The sequence below is a fragment of the Desmodus rotundus genome, chromosome 3 (genome assembly GCF_022682495.2).
Source record: "Desmodus rotundus isolate HL8 chromosome 3, HLdesRot8A.1, whole genome shotgun sequence".
Lineage (NCBI taxonomy): Eukaryota > Metazoa > Chordata > Mammalia > Chiroptera > Phyllostomidae > Desmodus > Desmodus rotundus.
Genome location: NC_071389.1, coordinates 166357478 through 166383619, shown reverse-complemented (window position 1 = coordinate 166383619; position 26142 = coordinate 166357478). Strand labels below are relative to the sequence as shown.

The following is a 26142-nucleotide window of genomic DNA, read 5'->3' as shown; positions in this document are numbered from 1 at the left end:
CTGAGCTTAATTCCAATGCCACCATTGATCTTAGGTCTTCTGAAATATAACTCAATCGCAACGGTCCTGAGGAAGATACTACTGACCTATTTTCCTTGAAATTGAAGTGCAAGGACGTTAAGTGGACTTCACCAAGATCACATAAAAGCAGAGCCTGGATTCAAACTCCCTATTCATTTGACTAAAAGGCCATGCTTTTAATCTTAAAAACAGAGCAGAGGGGAGAACACCACGTGAAGACAGAGGCAGAGATTGGGGTGATGTGTCCACAAGCCAAGGAATGCCATGTATTGCCAATAACGACGAGAAGCTAAGGGAGACACATAAACAGATTCTCCTTCTGAACTTTCCTAAGGAACCACCACCAACCCTGCCAACACCTGGATTTTACAGTTCCAGCATCTAGAACTGAGAGAATAAATTTGTTAAGTCACCCAGTTCGTGGTACTTTGTTACAGCAGCTCTAGGAAACTAACACACCGTACTTCTGCTTTGGAACAGTAACGGGATAGCAAGAAGTCAGAAGAGATGGGAATGGTGATGATTACAAATACTTGGCCCATCACGCCACTTTCCCCTCACATAATGATCGATGCCCGAGGCGCACTGAACGCTCACAGTCTTTTCTCTGAGGCAGCCGCACATTCTGCTCTGCTGCTTGTACGCCAAGAGTCGGTTGTATTTGTTCCCAGTTGTTCTTGTTACTGTAACTTTGTACTTTGGTTAAATATTATACGTATCGGTTGAAAAAAATATGATAATTTTATTAAGGGTTGGAGGCTAACCCAAACCCAGGATAAAAAAAACATTAGAGAACTTATTAAAGAACGACCTTTTTTTTTTTTCTAAGTCCTGCTGAGTAATCTTTGTCATTCTAACCTGATCTACAAATAATGTAACCAAATCACTGAAAACAGTGCCATCCTTTGCGCAGAGGATGCTCACTCTATCCCCTACCTACCCAGATGTTTGTATTAACCTGATTAGGCTCACGGCCTGGTGACGGTGGAACCAAGTTTTACACTCAGGTATTCTTTTAACTTCTACCGGATGCTGCCTCTCCCCCTAGAGTGTGTCACTTTGCACTAACTGAGTACTTTCTTTAAGCCAAGAAAGTGTAGAAAAGCAGCAATTCCAGAGGAGCAGGGTGCTAGCTACGGTAGACCCTGGGCCACACGAGTTCCCACTCAGACGACACTTTCCTTCAGAGAGTCACATTTTCCCCATCCCTTAGGATCGTTTTTTCGTTTTTGCCATTGTCTTTAGACTGACTGCTTCAATTTTTTTTTTTTTTTTAATCGTCTTGTGTCCTTTTCTTTACCTTTTCCCCTCTTTTTCGGGCGAGCACTTTTGAGTTCCCAGGCCCACGTGTATCCTGTTTCCAAATTCTACGGGGGGGGGGGGGGGGGGCGGGCCGGCGGCAAAGACGCGCGCATGCGCGGAGGCGGCCTCAGACCCGCCCCTCCACCTTCCCGGAAGCGGGGTCGCGTGTCCTCTCCGGCTTGCCGTCTCCGCAGCCATGGCGGCTGCCTCGCTCCCGGCCTGGCTGTCTCTGCAGCATAGAACCAGGACCCTGCGTGCCTTCTCCACCGCTTTGTCTCCGACCACTCTTGCCCGGACACCAGACCCACGTGAGTGTCTGCCGCGTCGCCTCCGGACTTTGGGGAAGGTGAGAGGGCGGAATATCGCATCCGCGATGGCCGCCGAGGTGGCGGGGCCAGCGCTGCAAGGGAGCATTGGTGGGGAGGCCGGTGTGTCCTCTGCCAGCCTGTCCTTGGCCAGCCTAGTAGAAAAGCCGTGCATGTGGGTCTGTCCTCCACGGCGTGTCACCCCCTTCCTAGCCGCGGATTTCTGCTTCCGGATCCCCCGGGCGCTACGAACTTGCCCGCTCCCTCTCCCGTGACTCGCGTTGGTGCTCCGCCCCACGGTCGCTGGCACAGGGTTTCTCTCTAGTTTCTTGGGTAGTGTTTCTTGGTTAGTGAACTACGGATTTTCCCGAACGTTAAGGGAAACATGCAGCTGTCTCAGAACAAACGGTAGCCCTGAATTCCAGGCCCAGCTATGCCACCAAATGGAATGACCTTCATTTAAACAGACGTTGAATGACCTTCACTCAGATAATACGGACGCGTGGTACCGTTCTTACCCTGAAGGATCTAGTGAAAAAGACATTTGTTAAGCAAACTATATGCAGTGTGAGGAGTTGTAGAAGACGCCGCAGTGGGTTACATGGGAGCGTTGGGGAAGAGCCTCCAAGAGTCAAGAAAAGCTGTACTGGGGAGGAGACACGTCCAGTTACACCAGGTGCCATCCGTGCTGCCTCCCAAAGGATATTTAATCTTAATCCTACTAACAGCTCAATCTAGGCCATCATCTCTCACTTCTTTACTGATCCCTATTTCTGCTTTTGTTCCCCTACATTGAATTCTCACAATGGCCAGAGTGAAGGGTTCCAGAAGCAGATCTTACCTTGCCACACCCTTGTTCAAAATCTGCAAGTAGTTTCTCATTGCTTTAAGATAAATGATAAATTTTTCCTTAATGCATCACAGTGGCTGTTCATAATCTTAACACATGCCTTTTTGATTTTTCATTCATTCATTCTACAAATACTTAACTCCTTCTATGTGCTAGGCGGTGTTCTAGATACCCGGATAGAGCAAGGTCCCTAACCTCATTAAGTTTACATACTTTGGGGAAAGTCAGACTATAAACAGATAAATAATATCACTACAGTGTAAGGTAGTGATTTGTGCTCTGAAGAAAAATAAAGCAGGGCCCTGGCTGGTATGACCCAGTGGATTGAATGGGGGCCTCTTCTGTGGGGTCAATTTCCAGTCAGGGCACATGCAGTCCAGGTCCCCAGTTGGGGGTGTGCGAGAGACAACCAGTCGATGTATCTCTCACACATGGATGTTTCTCTCCCTCTCTTTCTCCCTCCTGTCCCCTCTCTCTAAAAATAAATAAATAAAATCTTTAAGACAAAAGAAAAATAAAGCAGGATGTTGAGAATGATGGATTGGAGGAGTCGTGGCTGTTGGATAGGATAGGACAGGATAGGATAGGCCGTCTCTCTGGAAGGACCTCCTTGGGGAAGTGACATTTGAGCAGAGTCCAGAACTACGCTGAGATGGGGGCTGGGGGGCAGGAAGAGGGGAGAAGAGCATTGTTGGCATAGGGAATTGCAAGTGCAAAGGCCCAGAAGTATAAGAATAATCTTATGGGTGTGATCGAGGAACGGAAAGAAGGCCAGCGTGGCTAGAGCTGAGTGAGCGAAGTGGAGAATAGTAGTAAAAGGAAGGTAAGTAACGGCCTGATCTTCTAAAGGCTTAGGCATTTGGCTTGGATTTTATTTTAGGTTTGGGATCACACTGGAAGATATGACCTGGGAAGTGATGTAATGTGGTTTATACTTTTAAAAGACCACTGGGTGCCCTGTGGAGGACTGACTTTGGGAGGGTAAGAGTGGAAGTCAGGAGAGCAGTTTGGAAGCTGTTGCAGCACAAAGGAGATGATGGTGATTTGGGCTGAAGTAATATTGTAGAAGGTGGTGTGGCTGAATTTGGAACATATAGGGTCTGGTGCAAATAATGCCTCTTTTTTATTAGAAAATCTTTTATTACAAATCTTTTATTACAGATGTAATTCTGTAACATAACTATCACACTCAAGTACACCATAGGACATTTTAGGTGAAATGTTCAAATTAAAACTGTAAGTTATTACACTCATATTATTACCCTACCAACCACATTCAGGTAGGCGTTACTTCTGCTGGACCCTGTATTTCGAAGATAGAACTAATGGAACATACTGATCGATTTGATATGGGGCTTGAGGAAAAGTCTCAAGGAAGCATGTTAGAAATTTGCCCTGAGTGATGGGATGAATGACAGTACCATTTATGGGGATTGGGAAGATTGGAAGAAGATCAAGAGCTCTGCCAACAATGTGTTATAGTTGAAGTTCCAGCCATATTGAATTTGTTTGCTTTGATTTTCCCTCTTTTCCTCTAGAACACTTTTTCTCCCTTGCCGGGTCCTAGGACTACTCCTGCTCATCCTTAATGTTTTAGCTTCAAGTCAAGTTCTTCAGGAAGATTTTCTCCAACTACACTTGACTGGGTTTGGTCCCTGCTATATATTTCCATTAATATTTATCATTGTTTATTGAAATTACTTGTTAAATAGTTAGTTGCCTTACTTGACAGACTGTCCATTCTGTAGGGGTAAGGACTGTGTTTCTCTTGTTCTTTCCCACCTTCCTAATTCATGGTGTACAGTATCACTCGAAAACCTTTGAAGGAATAAATGAAGTGCTACTGGGGGATGAGAAAGAATTTATCAGATGAAGAAATGAGGTGGGGAGAGAGAAAGGGACAGAAGTCAAGAAGATGGGAGGGAAGCATATTTTAGGCAAAGAGAACATAAAGTTCAGAAAGACTGAAGGGCCTGGTACTGGCAGTTGAGTGGAGTTGTGGGCCCTCGTGAAGGGAGATGAGCTAGAGGTGGGAAGTCTTGTATGCCGTGCTAATGTCACAACTCTCGGTCCTTGGTTTTCTTGGCTATAAATGACCTATGGATAAGGATAACGATAGTGCTTACAGTCCCTGTGAAGAATAAGAGTAAACGAGCTGATGAAAAGCATTTAGCCCGGTGTCTAGCATGTGTAAGTGCTCATTAAATGTAGTTGTTATTTTAGAATGGCAGCACAGGGAGGCACAAGACAGTATTGTAAAAGGTCTGTACTGTATGTAGGTAATCTACCCTCTTCTACAGGTGTATGATTTATTAGGAATGGCTGTGATTTTTGTTATTGCTGTTGTGGCATTGGCAGTTCTGATATACAATAGAGAAGGGAAAACTTAAGGGTTTCTCTTTTTTTGGTAGAAAGAACAATATTTCCAAATATGAGCAAGTATACTTAAAATTAGAACATTTCAAACTATGTTTCAAGACACAAAAATTCATATTTCTAACTAAATATTTTAACTTGAGGAAGTGAGTTTCTTTGACTATGAGCCTTAAAGTTTATTGGAAATATTTCTTTAGATGATGATTTCACTATATTTTAATAACTGGAATTTTCTTAACTATTTCTGGCTTTTCATTTTCGTTAAGATGATTTTAGTTCCTGAGCTTACAGAACGTGGATTATTGCTTCATTTTTTTGTTACTGAATACCTTAAACTGTGTTCAATTATGGGGTCGTGGTCAGTGTTGAATGATCTCATGAAATTCTCTGACTGTTGTGCTGTCTTTTAGGTACAACAGGAAGCACGTCCAAACCTGAAAGGCGACCGAGAAGAAAGGTAAACAATGAACATATTTAATATACACTGCCTTAATGGTTTCTGAAGTTCTGACGTGAGGCGGGTTTTCTCAATGAGGCCGCAGGGTGCAGCCCAGGAAGGGCTCCGTAAGGGGATGTTTACTTGGTAACTGCCACAGCCTTGACTCTAGTCTTGGGCGGGTCTTTGTCAGTCCCCTGAGAATGGATCATCTTTGAGAGGCGGACCCACTCACATATTCCCAGAAAATAAGTCCATAGACCAGAGTGTAGAATTATCTTTGATGATGCTTGTAACAGCCACACAGCCTGGGGTGTGTGCATCGCTCTAACTAGTCTGTTCTCACCTTGTGGACATCTCTTTGGAGAAATCCAAATTCTACTGTCTCTTGGCATGGACTCAGAACAAAGGCATATTAGTTGGAAGTTAAATGGCATCAAATTATAGTTGTTTAGAGTAGCTATTTTCATAGGACTATTGTCAGCTTCCAGGACAAACCACACTAGTTTAGATATTCTTTAGAGGAATGTTGCCAAATTTTGCCTCTTTAAACCACATTTTTGTGTGCTGGCCATCACCTTCTATTGAATATATTTAAGTATTTATATGTATGTATTGTGGTTGACTAAGCAATCACGTAGCTATTCCCTGGGCCTAGGAGTTACATAATTTCTTATCTGTTCATTCAATTAGCTTAATGTTAATTTATTTCCAAGTTCATATTCTTTATGTTCCTTATTTCTCATTTTTTTTATATCTAAGTTCTTGATGTCACCTCATGTACTGACTTCCATCAAACAAATTTTAAAAAGTATTTCAAAATGTATTGTTACTCACCCCCTTCATAAACAGGATGTAGAAAGTTTGCTAAAAATCTAAGTAAATAAATAAGATAGAGATACTTTTAGTAAAGGAAATGTGCTATTAAAGGGGATCCTTGCCCCAGAGGGTTTGAGGAACCGGTGCAGAAATAGGTAGATGCGGTGTTTTTTTATTTGAATAGCATCAGCTTTGTGGGAGGTCAGATTTTACGTAGGTTGTAGTTATGCTACTTCTCTTAATTGCGTGTTTTCTTCCATTTAAAATTTTAAAATGTTCATATTTGAAATATTAAGCCGTTTTATGTGTCTTAGGCACTACCCCCTAGGACGGAGAAAATGGCTGTTGACCAGGACTGGCCTAGCGTTTACCCTGTCGCAGCGCCGTTTAAAGCCTCTGTCGTACCTCTTCCTGTTCGAATGGGTTATCCAGTAAAAAGGGGCGTGCCCATGGCAAAGGAGGGAAACCTGGAACTTCTAAAGGTAAGATAAGTTGCTGGTTCATTGGGTAAGACTTATATCTAAGCAAATGGTGATCTTCCTCCCACTCTCCTTACCCCCCTTATACTTCAAGGCTCAGTATGTCACAGCTTATTGTGTTCTAATTAAATTTTTTCCCAGGTAATAATGGGTATTGTATTTTGATTATTCATGGTAAAGAAGACTCAAAGAATCCTAGGAATTTAAAAATGTAATTAATTGGTCCTGTGGCTTCCCATTTGGCTTTTTCTTTTCTGTTCTATCTTTTCTGTGTTACGTCTTTCAAATGGAACTAGGAAAAGTGAAATAATCTGATTTGAGATTGATAACTGGGAGTGATGAAGATTCCACTTATAAAATATTTTTAACTTTCTGTCCAGAAAGGTGGAATATTATTTAATATTAATGTTATTGTTCTTAAGCTTTATTACTTAAAACAAAATAGGTCATATTAAATGTCTCAATTGGTGGCATCTATAGTGATTTATGAACTGCAGCTTTTGCTTTTTGTTTTTTTTTTTAATTTTTAGAGAGGAGAAGGGAGAGGGAGAGAAAGACCAGTGTGTGGTTGCCTCTCGTGTGCCCCCTCTGGGGACCCGGCCTGCAGCCCAGGCATGTGCCCTGACTGGGAATTGAACCAGTGACCATTTGATTCGTAGGCTGGCACTCAAATCTAATCCACTGAGCTACACCGGCCAGGGCTAAACTGCAGGCTTTTAAAGAAAATATAAATATGCTTAGCCTAGGAATGCGTGTCTTAGATGGTTTCTTCTTATGTACCGTGTAATTATCACCAACAAACTGTTTGCCATTAAACGAGAATCTTCTGAAAATACCAAGAAAAATCTGATAAAAGTGATGGTAAAAAATGAGATGGTAACATAGAGAAGGGCTTACCTGCTGCTAGAAGCTGGAGGAATTGGAATTTTGAAATGGGAACGTTTCAAGAGATAAAACAAAACGAACACTGAGGTAACTATTTTTTTCTTCAAATGAAAGAGGAGAAGTGAACTTACCGTATCTTTCGGACTGTGTGACACACCAGACCATAAGATACACCTAGGTTTTAGAGGAGGAAAATAGGGGGGAAATTTTGAAGCAAAAAAAATGAGATCCTGCCCCTGCCTCCTGTGACCCCACTCCACCGCCACTCCTCCACCCCCAGTGAGCCAGGTAAGCTACATTCGGACTATGAGACACACCGCCCATTTTCCTCCCAAATTTGGGGTGGGGGGAGTACGTCTTGTAGTCTGAAAAATACGGTAGTTTTTTTTAAAAAAGGTCTTTGGAAAATATCACTGGGTGACAGAGTAGTAATATGTTTGTAATAACTCTAATGGTTGTGAATGGTATTTTAATAAAAAATAGATATCTAAACATTTAATACATGCCATCCCTTTTAAGAATCACCTGTATGCTCAGTCCAGGGAAGTGGTTTATCCCTAGTGAGTGCCGTCGGGTGGGTTTATGAGCTGCATAGAACAGTGCCTGTGTAAACATGCAGGCATCAGCTAGTATTTTTTTCCATTCATCTATTTTAAATGTCTAGTTTAATTAATCTATTTTTTCTTTTATGATGTTAAGATTATATTTTATGTTTCAAAAATAAAAGTATAGAAAAATGAAGCCACCTACTCCATAGTCCCAGTTTTCATTGTCTATTTTCTCTTGATTAAACATTTTCTGATCAACACTTAAGATTCCAGGCATAATGTTTGGAGTAACTTTTTTGCTTGTTCAGATTTTTCTTTCCAAATGAGTCTATTCAAATAAATTTTCTCTTAAGTTGCTTAACATTATTCAAGAATTATCTAGTAATTTAATGATTTATTTGAAGGAATTCAATCTCTGACCCTTCCTAAACTTCCCATTGGCCCTGTGAGTGATTAGGTAGCCTCTTAATATATCATCATATAAATATTCCCAACTTCATTAAATTCAGTTAAGATTTGCAAGCTTTATTTATTCATTCAGTTCTAAAATGTCTGTTAAGTGCAGAGTGGGAACTGTCACAGTGCTTTGTAATCCAGGGCAATTAAGGTGATTAAACAGTGGCCTGTGTCCTTCAGTGCTTTCGGTTCTATAAAGGAAAGATACACGCCTGTAGATTCGCGGCAGGAAAAGTACTATAAAAACGACGTTTTGTTTTTCCAGTGTTGTCATTTTAAGATGTTTGGTACTGAATCTGTATTCCAAGGAATTTATTTCTTGAATTCGTAACACTGATGACATAGAATTAATATTGTAAAAAACTACCACATTTTATTATAAAGCTTGTTGGGCCTATGATTTAGTTGTATGAGCAAATTGTCTTTTTCATGTTTTTAAGACATTTGGCTAATTTGTCCTTTAAATTTTTCTACTTTAGATCCCCAATTTTCTACATTTGACTCCTGTAGCAATTAAAAAGCACTGTGAAGCTCTTAAAGGTAAGTGGTTGTTTTGTTGCATCATTGACTTTGAATATAATGTTCTCTTTTCTAAGGATAAAGGGGTTGATTTAGCAAGACAGTGTAACATTTGTAAATATTTGTGCACCCACTACAGGAGCACCTGCATATATAAAGCAGTACTAACAGAACCGAGGGGAGAAATAAACAGCAGTACACTAATAGCAGGGGACTTCACTGCCCCACATTCGACAATGGATAGGTCATCTGGGCAGAAAAAGGTGAGGAGACATTGGGCTTAGGCCACACGTTAGACCAGATGGACTTGATGTATAAGGAACACACCTTTCAGCCGCAGCAGAATATCCGTTCTTCTCAAATGCACATGAAAAATTCTCGAGGGTGGATGATGTTAGGCCACAAAACAAGTCTTAATAATTTAAGAAAACTGAAATCATATAAAGCAACTTCTCTGATCCTGGTGGCATGAAACTAGAAATCAATTATAAGAAGAAAACTGGAAAATTCACAAATATGTGGACATTAAACAGCATGCCCTGAATAAACAGCGAGTCAAAGAAGAAATCAAAAGAGAAATAAAAAAAATATCTTGAGACAAATGAAAATGGAAATACATCATACCAAGATTTAACTTAAAAACTCAGTTCTAAGGGAAGTTAATAGCAATAAATTTCTACATTAAGAAACATGAAAGATCTCAAATAACCTAACTTTATATGTTAAGGAACTAGAAAAAGAAAAATAAACTAAGCCCAAAGTTAGAAGGAAGGAAATAACAAAGATTAGAGTGGAAATAAATGGGACTAAAAAAGACAATAGAAAAGATAAATAAAACTAAGAGCTGATTTTTTGAAAAGATAAATAAAATACACAAACCTTTACTTAGACTCTCCAAGAACAAAATAGGATTCACATATTTAAAATTATAAATGAAAAGACATTTTAACTGATAACACAGAGATGCAAAGGTGTGTAAAAGGCCACTATGAATAATTATACACCAGTAAATTGAATAATGTAGAAAAAATGGATAAATTCGTGGAAACATACAACCTACCGTGAATGAATCATGATTAAATAGAAAATCTGAACGGACTAATTACTAGTAAGGAGATTGAATCAGAAATTTAAAAAACCCTCCCAACAAAGTCTAATACCAGATGGCTTCACTGGTGAATTCTAAACATTTAAAGAACTAATACCAATTCTGCTCAAACTCTTCCAAAAAATAGAAGAGGTGGGAACACTTGCAGATTTATTTTACAAGGCCTGACACCGAAGCCAGACAAGGGCACTGCAAGAAAAGAGAATTACAAGCCAATATTTCAGACAAACATCGATGCAGAATTCCTCAACAAAATATTAGTGCAGTGAATTCAATGGTACATTAAAAGGATCATACACCATGATTAAATGGAGTTTATTTCAGGGATGGAAGGATGGTTCAGCATCTGCACATCGGTGTGATAACACCACATTAATAAAATAAAGGATAAAAATTATATAATCATTTCAATAAATTCAGAAAAAGCATTTGACTAAATTCAGCATTCTTTGATGAGGAAAACTCTCAACAGACTATATAGAGGGAATGCACCGCAACATAGTAAAGGCCACGTACGACACACTCACAGCTAATGTTATACTCAGTGGTTCTCTATGATCAGGACAAGACAAGGACAAGTCACTTCTTCGTCATAGTAGTAGAAGTCCCACCCAGAGCATTTAGGCAAGAAACAGAAATAAAAGATATCCAGATTGTAAAAGAAGAAGAAAAATTGTCTCTAATTGTAGATGACAGGGTATTGTATATAGAAAACCCTAAAGACTTCACCAAAAAAAACTGTTAGGACTAATAAATTCAGTAAAGTTGCAGGATTCAAAATCAGTATACAAAAATCAGTTGTTTCTATATACTAACAGTGAACTATCACAAAGAGAAATTAAGAGAACCATCTCATTGATAATTGAATCAAAAGAGTAAAGTACTTAGGAATAAATTAAACCAAGGACATGAAAGATTTATACACTGAAAACTGTAAGACATTGATCAAAGAAATTGAAGAAGATGCAAATAAATAGCCTTGGCTGGTGTGGCTAAGCGGATTGAATACCAGCCTGCAAACCAAAGGTTCGCGGGTTCAATTTCCAGTCACAGCACATGCCCTGGTTGTAAGACAGGTCCCCAGTAGGGGTTACACAAGAGGCAACCACACATTGATATTTCTCTCCCTCTCTCCCTCCCTTCCACTCTCTCTAAAAATAAATAAATAAATAAATAAATAAATTCTTTTTTTTTTAAGATACATATAAATAGAAAGGTGTTCTGTGGATTGGAAGAATTAATATTGTTAAAATGTCCATACTACCCAGAGCCATCTATAGAGTCAGTGTAATCCCCATAAAAATTCCAATGGCATTTTTCACAGAAGTAGAAAAAACAATTCTAACATTTGTGTGGAACCCAGAAGACCCTGAATAGCCAAAGCAATCTCAAGAAGAACAAAGGTGGAGGCATCATACTTTCTGTTTCCAAATTATATTAGAAAGGTATTTTAATTAAAACAGTGTGTTGTTGACATGAAACAGATCTGTGGAACAGAGTGAAGAGCCCAGAATAAACCCACTCATGTGCGGTCAATTAATTTTTGAGAGAGAAACCAAGAATACACAAGGTGGAAAGGATAGTGTCCTCAATAAATGATGTTAAGAAAAAAATTGGATAGCTACATGCAGAGGAATAAAACTGGACTCCTGTCTTACACTGAATAGAAAATTCAACTTACAACAGATTAAAGACTTGAGTGGTAACACCTGAAACCCTAAACTCCTAGAAGAAAGCAGGAGGGGGTAAGCTCCTTGATACTGGTTTTAGCAATAATTTTTTGGGATTTGACACCAAAAGCAAAGGCAAAAGCAAAAATAAACAAGAGGGACTACATCAAATTAAAAAGCTTCTGTAGAGCAACGGAGACCATCACAAAATGAAGATAGCCTGCAAAATTGGAGGAAATATTTGCAAATTGTATGTTTAGTCAGGGTTTAATACCCAAAATATATAAGGAACTCATACAACTCAGCAAAAAGCATGTAGCAAAAAGCCAAATAACGCAATTTGAATGGGCAGAGGAACTGAGTAGACATTTTGCAAAGAGGATATACAATGTTCGACAGTTACATGGAAACGTGTTTAACATCACTAATCTCAGGGAAATGCAAAACAAAATACAATGAGTTATCACCTCATACGTGGTAGAATGGCAGTCAGCAAAAAAGACATAAATGTGGGCGAGGATGTGGAGGAAGGGAACTTTTTGCACTGTTAGTGGGAATGTAACTTGGTACAGCATCTATACAACAGTGTGGAAGTTGCTCAAGGAATTAAAAGTAGAACTGTCATGTGACTCAGCAGTCACACCTCTGGGTATTTATCAGAAGGAAATGAAATCACTATCTTGAAGAGTTATCTGTACTCTTGTGTTCATTGCAGCATTATTCATAGTAGCCAAAATAGGGAAACAACCTAAGTGTCTGTCACTAGATGGTTAAAGAATAAGTGATGTATATAATATGTATATATACATTTATTAGTCCAGAAGAAGTCCAGCCATTGTTAATGTAACAAGAATGGTTTGCATGACATGCATGTAATCTGCCAGCCAAGGAGAGTAGACTGGAATGGCATGCATGAACAATGACGACTTCACTGTACTAGTCAGTGGGGGTGGTAGACACCATTGGGTGAGCATGTGTACTGTGTGGCCATCGTGTTCAAAATGACTGAGTGAGTAGAACAGTGAATCTGCATCCAATTTTGCATTAAGCTTGAACATTCCTCCATGTAAATTATTGGGATGGTTCGGAAGGCCGCAGCTATGGGCAGCTGGTGATTGGTGGCTTCACCATGACAACGTACCTGCTCATTCATCATGTCTCATTCAGAGTTTTTTGGCAAAACATCTCATCACCCTGGTAACTCAGCCCCTCTATAACATGGATTTGACGCCCTGTGACTTTGGCTTTTCCCAAAACAAGTCACCTTTGAAAGGGAAGAGATTTCAGACTGTCAATGAGATTCAGGAAAATATGACGGGGCAGCTGATGGCGATTAGGAGAACTGTGTGAGGTTCCAAGGTGCCTACTTTGAAGGGGACTGAGGTGCCATTGTCCTGTGTACATTGTTTCTTGTACCTTGTATCTTCTTCAATAAATGTCTCCATTTTTCATATTCCATGGCTGGATACTTTCTGTACAGACCACATACATGTATGTTTGCGTGTGTGCACGTGTATGTATAGATATGAATATTATTCAGCTTTGAAAAAGGCATCCTGTCATTTGTGACTGTGGATGGCCCTGAGGACATTATGCCATGTGAAACAAGTCAGAGAAAGACAAATACTCTATAATGTCACTCTTATGTGTAATCTAAAAAGCCAAACTCAGAAGCAGACTAGGAACGGTGGTTTCAGGGGCTGGAGGGCCTGGAGGGCAGAGGGAAAAGGGAGATAATGGCCAGAGGTTACAAACTTCCAGTTATAAGATGAATAAATTTGGGGAATCTCACATACAGCATGGTGATTATAGTTAATAATACTGTGTTATATACCTGAAATTTGCTAAATGAGTATATTTTAGATGTCTTTACCATAAAAAAAAGGTAATTATATGGTGTGCTACAGGTTTTTCCTAAGCTATGATGGTAATCATATTGCAATATATAAGTGTATCAGATCAATACATACACCTTAAACTTCAGCAATATTATATGTCAATTAGATCTTAATAAAGCTGGGGGGGAATCTCATTTCTAATACACTGTATTGCCTTCTATTCTGAATCATTGCTGGTTTCTTCTTTATTTTTAAGGATTTTTAAGTTGTTTTCAGTAAGCTGTTAGATGTGAAATATGCAAAAAAATTTTCTTTTACTGACCACTTTACAAGGTGCTATGAATGATAAATACAATCATAATCCTTGTTGAAGTAGGGACTTATTGTTGAATTATAGAAATCACATTCGTGAAAAGACTGAAGAACATATTTCAGAGTGTTGCCAATAGATGCAAATCAGTATGATTTAAACTGACGAGAGTGGAGAGGATGCTGAGTAGCCGGAGAGTTAGTAGGGTCAGTAATGGCATACTTTTCAGGGAAGAGTTATCCTGAAGATGTTTAAAATTTTAAAGAAATTTGAAGTGGTAACATCAAATAGAAGAGCTGGTGATGAAAAGCAATCGTCTCATGCTTCTCCTTTACCTCCCTAGCTCCTCATTCTAGAAGTGTTCTCTTCATCATTATTTAGGTGTGATGATAACTTCCAGAGTGTGTGTGTGTGTGTGTGTGTGTGTGTGTGATATTTAATATGTACATACATACAAGGAGTATATAGACCATATATACTTTAGTGTGTGTGTATATAAGTATACACACACATACAATGAAGTAATCACCTGAATATGATTATACTTCCAGTTCTGGATTTATTGATTTTGAACAATAGCTGTTGATTCCTAGATAAAAAAGATTTCACTCACTTATCCTGCTGTTTTTCCTTCCAACATGCATGGAGCTAAATTTTTTTTTTTGCTCTTGGTTTTATGTATGGTTTCAAAATCTGTACACATTCCAATTTAATTTCTGATCTCATTTGCATTGGACTGTATCTAGAATAAGTAGATTTGAACTGCTATAGGTTCACAGCTATTAGTGATTGTGTAGTTTAATTCAATAGTTGGTCCCTTTGGAACAAGCCAGAATTTCATGCTGACTTAAAGGTGATGGATCAATGCTCAGTATACTTGTTAAGGATTTTGAGGAAGGAAAAGGAAATCTAGAAGCGCTTTAAAGGCAGCATGATTATGCAGGGAAGAGAAATAGGATAGTGAGCATGATTACGACACAAGTTTAGCTTTTGGGAGGGCCTTCCATTCCGAAGTATTAGGAAGAGGAGATAAGGAGGTCTTGAAAAGTAGAAATAATGATCTTACTCTTCAAATGAGGGAAGAAAGAGTATCTCTTCTGTCTCCTTTCATTTAAATGGTCTTCTGTTTGGGGACATTGGGATGCTTTTCTGTCCCTCAATTCCGTATTTCTGCAGTATGCTCATTAGTGCCTGGTATGAGACTGGCACTGACACTGGGACACACTTGTGCCCATTTGGCACAATCTATCACTCTTTCAGTCCTTCATAAATCCAGTTGACAAAGGCATTGCACTGATAAATTCCATTTTTTTCCTTTTTAAGCATTATATTGAAATGTGCATTCATAATCTAGAAACTGGTTGTTGTAATGAGATTTCTGAAATGCTTCATAGTTTTTAAATGTAAGGTTTTCATACAGCACATTCAGAAGAGTGTTTGAGTGTTTTAATCTTTCCTTAATTTTCTGTCTCTTCACTTTTGCCAGCTTCTGGATTTAGATTGTATCTTCCAAGTAACTCAGAGGCTTTTCAAATATTTCTTCTTAGTTTTCTTTCAAAGTAGGTCAGTTTAGATTTTATATCTGACTTGCAGATGGAAAATCTGAAGCCCAGGAAAGTTAGGTAATTTACCAAAATTTTAATAATTAGTGGCAGAAGTTAAGTAAAAACCAAGGTCTTCTGAAGCCTCGTCATTTCTCTATCTATCAGATGAATAAAAGCTAATAGAGGTCTGTTAGGTACTTTCCAGTTGGCTGTATTCTTTTAAACATGTAATCAGGTCATTTAATATAAAGGCTGTAATTATGATCTGGTGATTGAAATGACTTATTCAATGTTAAAAAAAAAAAGATTCAGTACAAATCCAGGAACTCATAAAATTCTCCAAACTAGTCTCTCTTATAAAGTGCTTGGCAGTGTTGTATCTTAGAGTGTAGGATGTTGGAATTGATCCACAATAGGAATGACATTACCTCAATGATCTTGCTATGTTCATTTTATTTAAACGCCAAATTGTTTTTGGTGGTAAAGATATTTCTTTCCCCTCCGGGTATCTGAGTATCAGTCTCTCAAACAGGGTGTTCAGGGAATGGTGTGAGCTGTATGCATTTAACTTGCTAACATATGTTAGTCCCACATCCTGGAGAGTTTCTAACCCAAAGTGACGTTTTGCTGACTCTGGTACTAAATCCTAAATAAGAGCTAAATATAGTACATACTGTAAGAAAATTGTGAGCTCAGGGAAGATGCTATGGGCAAAGCATCTTTCACTGTTCCTTAGATCCTCTTCATCACATAGAAGGCTCCCACATCTGCTTGTGATTATGACCAGCCTCTCCTGCAGTCCTGCTTTTTTGAGAAAACAGGGATTTGTGAGGTCTAATGTGTTGGGCCTACGGAACCAGTGGCTTTTAGCTATTCTTAGAATGAGGCTGTTTAAGGAATGAGATTTCCATTGTGGAGACCCCAATAGTGCCAGAAGCTTTCGTCCCAAGCTGAGAGCCCTGTATCACACTAACTTGGTAGGGGCAGGGCAGAATGAAATCAGCCACCTCCCTGTGGGAACCCTCAATACGGATAGATAGTTCTGAGAAGCTGGGAGCTCTTTCTTTTCCTTCCAGGGTTTGTTTGTGGGTTGTTGCTGTTTTTTCTTCCTTCAAGGCCTGAGTTTACACCTCTGTGCTATGGAGATAGATGGTGAGCCATGTTCCCACTGCTTAGTCTTCCTGTTCTGGTGCAGGTCCAGACCCAATTCCACTCCTCTCTAGGCTAGCTGACTTGCCAGAACGTGAGGACAAGTTGCCCCATTCCCTCAGAAGCCACATAGAGAAACGTGAGCTACTATATAAGGACCCTTTTAAGGATTACCTAGGCTGTTGTCCCTGTTTTGTCTTAAGACCCTGAATTTCTGAAAGGCTGTTGACCACTTCTCAGTTTTCTCATAGAGCTTTTCCAGAGCTCCTTTCAAGCTCTTCAGCCAGTCTTTAGTTACCTTCTTTTGGGAATAAATGATGCTATCTGTTGCCTTTTAGAAAACAGTGACGCTCCAGGCACTATGTACTGTGTGGTTTGGGTTGGTGAGGAGGACTTAAACTGTCCCATAGCAAGTATGTGCAGAGCTATAATTAACTTCCCTCATGTCATAGGTCCCTTTCCGTTGAACATACTGCTCCCCACCAAACCTGAACTAGTCAGATCATTCTCTTAGTTAAATTCCCTAACAGGGTTCACCTAAGAAGAGACGAGGGTTGATGATTAGTCTATACAGTGCAGAGTAGAATCTGTTCTTCCATTTCATGTAAACTGGGAGAGTAATCTGTTAATAATTTGTTTTTTGTCTGGTAGCATACATTCCAATGAGAATGTACTTGCAAAATTATGATTGAGATAATTTTTTTAATTCTCAGATTTCTGCACTGAGTGGCCTGCTGCACTAGACAGTGATGAAAAATGTGAGAAGCATTTTCCCATTGAAATTGACACGGCTGATTATGTCTCATCAGGACCATCTGTCCGAAACCCCAGAGCACGAGCAGTAACCTTAAGGGTAAGAGATAGTTAAAAAAACTATTATAATGCATTACTTTAAAATACTGTCTTGTAGGTTTTATTATATAGAAAATTTAGACAATATAAGTCTTTCAAAGTATAAAATAAAATTGGCTATAATTCTGCTACTCATAAATAACCACTGTTGACTTACGAGCTCGATATAGTACATGCGCAATCAGCCTGTTGTATGTTAATGGGATGATACTCTATTTGATTAGTTATCTGCTATTTTTCATTTAATAATATGAATTAAAATTTTCCCAAAGGTATCAGCATTCTTCAACATTGTGTTTAGTAGCTGCACAAGATAGCCTGTAAACGCAGGTCTGTTGTGTGCCGAGCAGGGCCTGAGGCTGCGTGTGCAGTGTCGGTCCATCAGCCACGGTCCTATTTCTGAGACCGAAGTGGGCGATACGAACAAAAAATTCCTTAGCGTCGATCTACCATAATGTGATTAAATTATCCATGCTGTGATACCATGGATATCTTTGTGATGTCCATGCTGTGATATCAGTTTGGGCTTTTTTTATTACTGATTTTGGAGAGAGAAAAGGAAACAGCATTTCGTTGTTTTACTTATTTATGCATTCGTTACTTCTTGTGTGTGTCCTGCCTTAGCAGGAATCGGACCCACAGTCTCGATGTATTGGGATGATGTTCTAACCAACCGAGTTACCCGGCCAGGGTGACCTTCAGCCTTTCTCACTGTTTTTTGACATATGTATTGTAAAAGATTTTTTGATTATGTATCGTAAATTCCTGCAGGAGATGTAACAAATGCAACGCCAGCAGGGTGTGAGAAAGCCTGTTTTTCTGTACCCTCACCAATTTACATGTTATTATGACCTATCAATTTTATTGGTAAAAAATACATCTTACATATATTAAAATTTGTCTTTTAATTCTAATGAGGGTGAGAATTTATTCTTTTGTGAAATGCTTTTTTTTTTTTTTAGTTACTTGCCCATTTAGATGGTATATTGGTATTTATATTCATTTTCTGTCTTTAATAACAGTTCTATTAAAATATAGTTCACATACTATGGCATTCACCCTTCTGAAGTGCACAGCTCAGTGGTTTTTTAACATTCACAGAGTTGTGCAGCCGTCACTACTGCCTAACTCCAGAAATTTTTATCACCAGAAAAGAAACCCCATATCCATTATCAGTCACTCCCCATTGTCCCCCTTTCCGCACCTCCAAGCCCTTGTCAACCACTAATGTACTTTGTCTCTTTCCGTTGCCTGTTCTTGACGTTTCTTCTAAGTAAGCCGTGCAATCTGAATGCTCTCACTTAGTGAAATGCTTTCAATGTCTCATCTGCCGTAGCATGTGTCAGTTCTTTATTCTTTTTTCTGGCAGAATAGTATTCCACTTTACAAATATACTGTAGTTTTATTTATCCGTACATCAGTAGATAGACATGTGGTCGTTTCCACTTTTTGGCTATTACAAGTAATACTGCTGTGAACATTCATGACATTTGTATGGATGTATGTTTTCAGTTCTGTGGGTAGTACAGTGGCTGGGTTGCATGGTAACTCCATGTTTAACTTTTGGAGGAACTGCCAAACTGTTTTGACAAAGTGGCTGCACTGTTTTAAAGTTTCATCAAAAATGTCTGAGGGTTCCAATTTCTTCACGTCCTCACCGGTGATTGTTACTGTCCGACGTTTTCGTTTTCGCCTTCTAATGGGTGTGAAGTGCTCTTCCGCTGTGATTTTGGTTTACATTTCCCTAGTAACTCATGCTGTTGAGATTTTTTCATGTCCTTATTGACCGTTTGTATGTCTTCTTGGAGAAGTGTCTGTTTAAATCCTTTGCTCATTTTTTAATTGAGTAATTTATGTATTCATTGTCCACTTGTGTTTTTATGTATTCTGGATACCAGTTCCTTAACAGATCTGTATCTTGCAGATATTTTCTCCCACCCCATGGTTTGTCATCTCACATTCTTGGTGGTGTCTTTTTAAACACAAAAGTTTCGATTTTGATGAAGTGTAGTATGTGTAGTTTTTTGGGGGGGGGGGTTGTTTTATTTTTGTGATCTTGTTCCTTTGGTACCATATGCATGAAACCACTGTGTCATTCAAAGTGATGAAGATTTAGTCCGATGTTTTCTTCTAAGAGTTTTATAGATTTGTCTGTTATATTTAGGACTATGATTCACTTTCAGTTAATTTTTGTATATGGTATAGGGCGGGGGTTCAACTTCTTCCTTTTGCATGTGGATATTTGTCTGTGTCAGCACTGTTTGTTGCAAAGACTGTTCTTTCCTCATCAAAGTGTCTTGCCACCCTTGTCAAAAGCGGTATACTTATCTTTTTAACTTTTCACTTGGCTACTTCACCAAATTCTGTTTCTTAACCTTTTATTATGAAAAGCTTCAAATGTCTGGAGACGTAGAGAGAGTAGTACAATAAACATACCTGGCACCTTGGCTTAGTAATTAATATTTGACATTTAAAATTTGAGTGCTTCATATACTAACACACACATGTCTATACGTATTTTAGTGGTTTCGGTTTAAGTGTTTAAAATTACTAATATCTGATATTTTACAATAAGATCTCTATAAATTGAAAAGATTTTCTTACATAGTTCCAGTGTAATTAATAAAGCTAACAGAAGTTTGAATAATTCCTTAATTCCATCATCTAAAATTTCTACTCCACACTCTAATTTCCAAGGAAACAGAAAGGAAGATCAAATGAGTTGTTTAAGATCAGTTAGCCAATAAATAGCAAATCTAGAAATCAAATCCAATTCTTAAATGTAACACCAGAATTCTCTGATTGCACTATACTTGTAAATGGAGAACATTTTCACACATTTAGACATTGTTCGATTTACGTAGCCCTTTTAAATGTGGGCATTTGAAGATGCACACATACAACAACCACAGCCTCCTGTGATTTGAAATGTCAACATTGTTTTGAGGTCCATGTTAATAGTACCATATAGATTCTTGAAAATACAGCAACTTGACAAAAGAAAAGCCTAAGGATTCTTCTAAATTGTGGAAAAAGAATGACGATGAATGCCATTCAACTGCAAAATCAGATTATTGTCCAGGTCACATACTACAGTTTTGCAGTGCCTTCGAGCGCCAGCAGATGGCGTGAGTGCACCACGCAGCAGTGTCTGAAGTATTTATGAGTTTCTGGCATAAACTCTATAGAATTTTTGAACATTAAAATGTTAATGTGAGCGTGAGCTTTAAAGCAGTTGTTACAATAATGATCAGCATTACTGCCATTTTTTTGGACTACTTCCCATATTAAAAGCTAGAACACTTCAGTTTTCAAAATGGTAGATTTTAAAATTTACTGTTAAACATCATAGTTTCGTTAAAGGGAGTTTTAAAAGGAAAAAGGTCCCTATATTTTCATTATCCTAAGGTAACAGCTATTCATTTCTTTCTCTCAACTGTATCTATGCATATATGTATATATTTTCATAATTATAATGTAGGTCCATTTTATGATTTTCTTAATAAATAATGCTCTATATTATTAATGATCAGTTATCATAAAATTGCTTATTTTACCCATCAAGCTGATAACCTGGTTGTTGATATATACATTTTTTTCAGGGACTGCGATAATTCACATTATCTTCAACGTATAACTTTTCTATTGGATTGATATTTAATAGTTAATGTTCTTGGTACTTACGGTTATTAAGATTGTATTTATATTTATTTGTTTTCTCTTTTCTCCAGTTCAAGTAAAATTCATACTGCTTAAAAAAACAGTATGTTCTCCCTTGTTTTTACTTACGTATACATTCAGCAAATATGTGTTAAATGCTTTTTAAGTGCTAGTCCATTGCCTAGCACAAGACAGACGTCTTTCTTACCCTCAAGTTTGCAGTGGTGGGAAAATAGTACCGGTTCTTTTGCTGTGGTGTCGTAGGGAAGTGCGGGGTTATGGACGCTGGAGAGGAGAGATGGATGGGGCTTCAAAATCTTAGCCTTTTTCTTCTTCAGACAGTTATGACTCTTTCTTATTCTTAGAGTTCTCCATGGAAAAACAATCTGTGGTTTTACCTTATTTAACTGTATTCTAGTGTCTAACTTATTTTCCTGTGTCAAGCCTATTCATCTCTAGATAATAACTTCAGCCATGCCATAATTCTCTGCAAATTAACAAGTGTGTTTATTTAGTCTATCATTTCCCAAAATATGTTTTATGGAGGAGTAATTTCATGAATTGTCCCTTGAAAAGTGGAATCTGAGGTCAAATAAATTTGGAAATCATTACATAACAAGTCTGAATCTTGACATTTCACAATGTTTATTAGCATATTACCTCCTCTCAGAAATCCTGCTGTAAAGAACCTAGTTTAACTTAGTGTTTCCTGAATGTATTCAACACACATAGCCCTTTTAAAGAAATAATTCTTCTTGGCAGCCTGTGGGACTAGCATTGTCATTTTGAGTAATATTGGGCTATGTTATTTCAAATGTTTTGATCTTTTGATGCTATATTCCAACCTCTGTGGAGATCTGTAGCTTTTAAAATAAATGCCCCTAAACTAGTTGGCATGGTACGGGTCTCATAATTGCATGGTAGAAATTTTTTAAAGTCCTTATGTTTTACAATTACTGTATTCCTATAATCCAGCTTTACTAATACTAATTGAGTTTAATTCTATTAGGTAATGCTACTCATGAGCACCCTAATTTCATTTATTTAAGAGATATGCCATTGATTCTTTCAGGAAAGGTAGCAATACTCAGAACTTTCAAAGGGCACAAAACAGTTTGCTCCCCTCTTTTTTCCATGAGGAAGATCCTAATGCAGGCCAGATGCTAACTCTGTATAGAAAGGAGTTTGAAAAGGGTGGGGTGGAGGGATGGGGAGAAAAGGCATACAACTGTAATTGAATAACAATAAAAATTTAAAAAAAGAAAAGAAAAAGAAAAGGTTTCCCTTTGCTTATTTTAATGTTAATTTAAATAATATTATTGCTGTTTTTTTTTTTGTTAAACGAAGTATATGAAATAATCTTTTTCAGATAATTTTTTTTCTTGTAATTTTAAGGTTAAACTTTCCAGTTTGAATTTAGACGATCATGCAAAGAAGAAACTTATCAAACTTGTAGGAGAGCGGTACTGCAAGACCACAGATGTGCTTACCATCAAAACAGATAGGTAAAGAAAGAAAAGTTGAGCTTATCGGCCACGTATATTGTTTCATTGTCCTTCCATCCCCTGCAGTCCTTTGTAAAGAAATGACATTGAAAATAAGGATAGCCTTTTATATCAACTTATATTAGTGTTATTAGGTCAAGAGAAGTTGTCTAATTTATATTTTTGGTATCCTCACACTAGTCTAGTGTTGTTGAGATCTTTATGTACATGGAGAGGCTTGCCTTGATGAGTTAAAGTATTGTTGCAATTTTTAACCTTGATTTTAATGTATCCGTGTATTAAAATTCACGGAAGGTGTTAGAAGAAAACAGAAGTATGATTTGCTAGTGATTAATGCTTAAACAAGCTTTATAAAGTCAAAGTGTATAAAAGTCTTATAGTTCACAATTAAAATTATTCGATTAACTGGAAATTTAATTTACCAAGGTACTTGTGTAAATAAGCAGAATTTCAGTGCTAGCATAGAAGTTCATAAAAGCCGTATTAAATTTATCTTATACGAATTTATAAATTAGGTTATTTGAGGTAAAGAAAGGTTATTGGCATGTTTTTACTATATGGTTATTTTATTTCTAGAATTATACTTTGGTTGTTCCTAATTATGTCAAAATATAAAAGACTTGCCTTACAAGAAAAGCACATGGGTAGGTACATCCTCTCTCCTTCCCTGTCTGACTCAGAGCATTTGGAGGTGTCGTTATGGCTGGACTCATGTCCTGCATAGTGGTGGGAAGAAGTAGCAATCTAAAAATTAAACATGCCATCTCATGTTGATGTACAAGTTTTACCTAATATTAGGTCACTAGTTCTATTTTAAATACAACAGCAGTACTACATCATTGCATAGTATAACTCGTTTTTAAAAGAATTGGCTTTGGGAAAATCAAGATGAAGGTCTAGATTAGCTTCTATCATTGGTCTGTCTCTGTTTTGTAAATGAAGTAAGTGTATATGCTCATGTTGTCTAGCAGATTCTTAGCTCTGAGATGATGGACACTTGGATGGACACATCATATGAAAATATCATAAAGCTGTCATCAGATACAAATAACTCCATTAGTTATAAAAGCAAAGAGATACCCTAAATAAAAATTTTGAAAAAGTTTTCCATAACTTCAAACAGTGAATTACATGGACTATTATTTTTCTAAGAACTGAGTTTTCCTAGAAGAGATACAGAATACCTGAATATAAGTTATCCTTTGTATTAAGTATTTTATATACTTGGCGAATAATTCTGTGTGCTGAATTATTAGAATTTTGACTTCCTCCCTCTCTCTCTTTTGAAGGTGCCCTTTAAAGAGACAGAATTACGATTATGCAGTGTATCTGCTAACAGTTTTATACCACGAGTCTTGGGTAAGTGATTGTGAACGTTTAATCGTTTTGTCAGTGTAAATTCAGATGATGTCTTAACCTCTCAGAAACAGTGGGTGTGGCAAGTACTCAGTTTAATGAACCACTGGATACATGAAGGATGTGTGAAAATTATAGATAGCTTCTACTGACATTGAAAGTGAGGATCTTGGAATAGATTATGCAGTTTGTCTGAGGACCTTACAGAAATCAGATGGCTAAAATACTTTAAAATTCTGGGGTTTTGACTTCTGTTTGAAGAGTTAGAATATATAACTTATTTTGTTTGTCTGTTTGACATTGGCTGAAAGTTGTCAGAGTTATGGAAGGGTAATCATCATCTGTATAACTTGAGAATTTATAATTCATACAGTTATTCAAATAAACTGCAGAGCAAAGCTCCAGAACTTTATAAAAAGGTATTTTAAATTTTTACTAAAATTTTTAGTTAACAAATAGCCGTGTAAACATTCCACTGGGCTACATCAGAGGCAATTAAAGGGAATTAATTATTTAAATAGTATTAAAAATAGTCTTTTGCCCTGGCTGGTATGGCTCAGTGGATTGAGCGCGGGCCTGTGAACCAAAGCATCGCGAGTTCAATTTTTAGTCAGGGAACATGCCTGGGTTGAGGGCCATGTCCCCAGTAGGGGGTGTACTAGAGACAACCACACATTGATGTTCACCCCCCGTCTTCTTCCCCCTCTTCCCCTGTCTCTAAAAATAAATAAATAAAATCTTTTAAAAAAATAGTCTTTTGTCTGAGAGTTTTAGCCTTTACATACATATTTATGAGGAAGATATTGCTATATTTGAGCATGAATATATTTGATTTAAAGTTGATAATACTTAGGTAACTTGGTTTAAAATTTTATTTTTAAAATTAAAATAATTTTAGATATGCATACAAATTAAATTTTTTGTAGCTTGCCCAAGGTAGCCATGAGACTCAATAGCATTTCACATTAGGAGCATATGAAGGACTGGAGGCAGTTGGAGAAAGAGTCACTCTCTTTAGACATTCAAAGGATTTCATGTAAAAGGTGGGATTTGCTTTTCGTGCTTTAAGCCTTAAAGTAAGGATACAGCAAGCAATAGTGATACAGACTTCAGTTCACTGGGTGAAAACTTTGAGTCATCTAAAGATGGAGTGGCTTATTTTAATAGGTAGAAAGAAAATGTTCCTGCTTAGTTGGGGATATGGAATAAATAGTTGAATTAAATGGCCTTTGGAACTCCTTCCATCCATGAGATATTATAACTCTGGACACATGCTGCTCTCCTCTGAACTGCTCATTTCATTGATAATTAGTAAAACAATTGTAGCATAAAAGGATGAGTGGAATAAGAGAAAATAAAACATCATCACAAGGTTAGTAAAGAACAAAAAGTAGCTAGCAGCTCTTTTCTTTTAAGGTCTTTTGATTATCATAATTCATCTGGGTTTTCTAATTCCTGGCTTCGGGAGCAACATGATTGTAGCAGTTAATCGTTCCGGTCAGTTGATTTTATAAATGCCTTTGACGTAAGATAACAAAGTTCCCTGTTGAGCTAGCAACGTGGCGGCATCAGCTATGGCCCTGTGACTGACACTTCAAGAATTAATACCAAACAATAACAGCCAATCAGTTTTGAGTCTCTTATTTTGCCAGCAACCTATGAAACAAATTTTCCCTAAAGGAAATGATAGGCACAAATCAATTCAGCGAAAGTTGCTTTTGATTTTTAATTCTAGTAAGTAGCCACATACAATTGTTCTAAACAGATATTATTTAAAAATTCCTATATTAAACTTGGCTCCTGATCCTTTCTGAACGAGGACCATTGGTGCCGAAGCTTTAAAGGCAGATGAGCTGTGAAATTTGCAGTGGTGGCGGAACAGAATTTTTATTATAATGAATTGTTTTTGTTCACCAACATGGAATTCATACTTGAAATCACTGCTACCACTTGGTACTTAATCAGATATTTGGAGATTCCCCTTTTAAACTATTGCTTTGTTTTAAAAAATTATTTATTGATTTGAGAGAGAGAGAAACATCGATTGGTTGCCTCCCATACATATATCCCCACCAGGGATGGTATGTGCCCTGACCAAGAATCAAACCCACAACCTTTTGGTGTGTGGGACGATGTTCCAACCAACTGAGCCAC

The 26142-nt window shown here is 37.7% G+C and overlaps 1 protein-coding gene across 2 annotated transcripts in view; it reads left to right on the top strand.

The window, feature by feature from the left end:
• The first annotated feature begins 1441 nt into the window (after positions 1–1441).
• The window catches only part of MRPS35 (mitochondrial ribosomal protein S35), a 36398-nt gene continuing 11697 nt past the window's right edge, over positions 1442–26142 (top strand). The window contains exons 1-7 of one of the 2 annotated variants that reach the window (XM_024575716.4): positions 1442–1631; positions 5265–5311; positions 6424–6591; positions 8957–9017; positions 17329–17468; positions 22523–22632; positions 23922–23991. In XM_024575716.4, the coding sequence (XP_024431484.2) occupies positions 1520–1631; positions 5265–5311; positions 6424–6591; positions 8957–9017; positions 17329–17468; positions 22523–22632; positions 23922–23991 (708 nt within the window). In that variant the 5' untranslated portion in view covers positions 1442–1519. Of the gene's footprint in view, positions 1670–5264; positions 5312–6423; positions 6592–8956; positions 9018–17328; positions 17469–22522; positions 22633–23921; positions 23992–26142 lie in introns of both variants that reach the window. The other variant, XM_045184039.3, reaches the window with a different exon arrangement.